General features: G+C 38.9%; 1 protein-coding gene across 1 annotated transcript in view; it reads right to left on the bottom strand.

Annotated features, from left to right (window-relative positions):
• Nucleotides 1–984: 984 nt before the first annotated feature.
• The window catches only part of CCDC171 (coiled-coil domain containing 171), a 349,212-nt gene continuing 349,029 nt past the window's right edge, over nt 985–1,167 (bottom strand). The window contains exon 26 of the mRNA XM_007465652.1: nt 985–1,160. Coding sequence (XP_007465714.1) covers nt 985–1,160 — 176 coding nt within the window. The remainder of the gene's footprint in view (nt 1,161–1,167) is intronic.

The following is a 1,167-nucleotide window of genomic DNA, read 5'->3' as shown; positions in this document are numbered from 1 at the left end:
TCGGCCTGACATACAATTTTACTTTTGTGTGCTACAAGGCAGAAAATGCAGGGCAATGGCCTTGTTTTAAATTCTGTCAGCATCAAAGATGGGCGTCACTCTTGGGTCCTTCCAACAACACAAACAAAAAAGGAGTCTATTTTGAAGGTCAAAACAGCTATTACCTTGAAGTTTTTCAGCTTATACAAAATATATTACCTGCTGTACTGGTGTGGGAACTGTCCTTAAAAAGTGCCTAAACACACCACAGACATCTTCCCAGCACAAGTGCTCTACTTTCTTATCAAATGCAGGCTTGATAAAAGGATGAGTTTTCAGTGCCTGCAGGGACCAGATTCAGCAGTTAACTTCACTTGTTCAAATGGGCAAGTGGTATCATGTAGCTTTACAAGGAGCAACCTGACCTTCTCACATTGACCAGGAGTGACATTATTGTGCAGGAGGAGAAGCAGTCACATCATTTCTGTTTTGCACAACCTGCTTAAAGTTTGCAACTAAATGCTTGTCTTCAGTTGAGCTGACAAGAGAGAAGAGGGGGCTCAGTGAACCATGGCAGGGCTGCCATGAAATGACAGGAATCATTGGCATACATTTCAAATAGCTCTCTCAATCCTATTAAAGTATTGCAGTCCTGCTTTAAAACAGACAAGTATGAAACAACTTTGATAGATAGAGACTAAAATGGCTTATTGATTTTTTTTAAGTCTGAAGGAAATTACCCAAAATGTGTCATTCTTTAACATTTAAAAATATGTTACATAAAAATGAGCAACTGTGATAATAAATAAAACTTAGAGGGAAAAAAAAGTTGGTTATTTCATTATTCAAGGGACATAGATACCTGTACACATCAAGGTATCACACAATTTTTAAAAACCCACAGCCACTTGTGCTGCAACAAAATTCAACTGATAAGAAAATCCCCCTTCAAAACAATTTTAATTGTACTGTTAACTCTTCCTGTATGCTTTTTATTTCATAAAGTCATAATCCAATCTGAGCTGGTCTCTCGGCAGCAGCAGACATCATCACTGGAGAGGAGTGAGATGACGACAGGGGCGCAGGATTTATAAGTGTCTCCTTTAAGAAAGTGTAAGTTGTGTCAGGTTCAGCTTTCAATGGCAAAAAATCCCCAACGTCAATTGTGTCAGCAGGCAGAGCAACTCT

This window comes from Lipotes vexillifer, unplaced genomic scaffold (assembly GCF_000442215.2).
Source record: "Lipotes vexillifer unplaced genomic scaffold, Lipotes_vexillifer_v1.1 scaffold31, whole genome shotgun sequence".
NCBI lineage: Eukaryota > Metazoa > Chordata > Mammalia > Artiodactyla > Lipotidae > Lipotes > Lipotes vexillifer.
The sequence above is the reverse complement of the archived record's forward strand: the minus strand, read 5'-3'. Positions and strand labels throughout refer to the sequence as shown.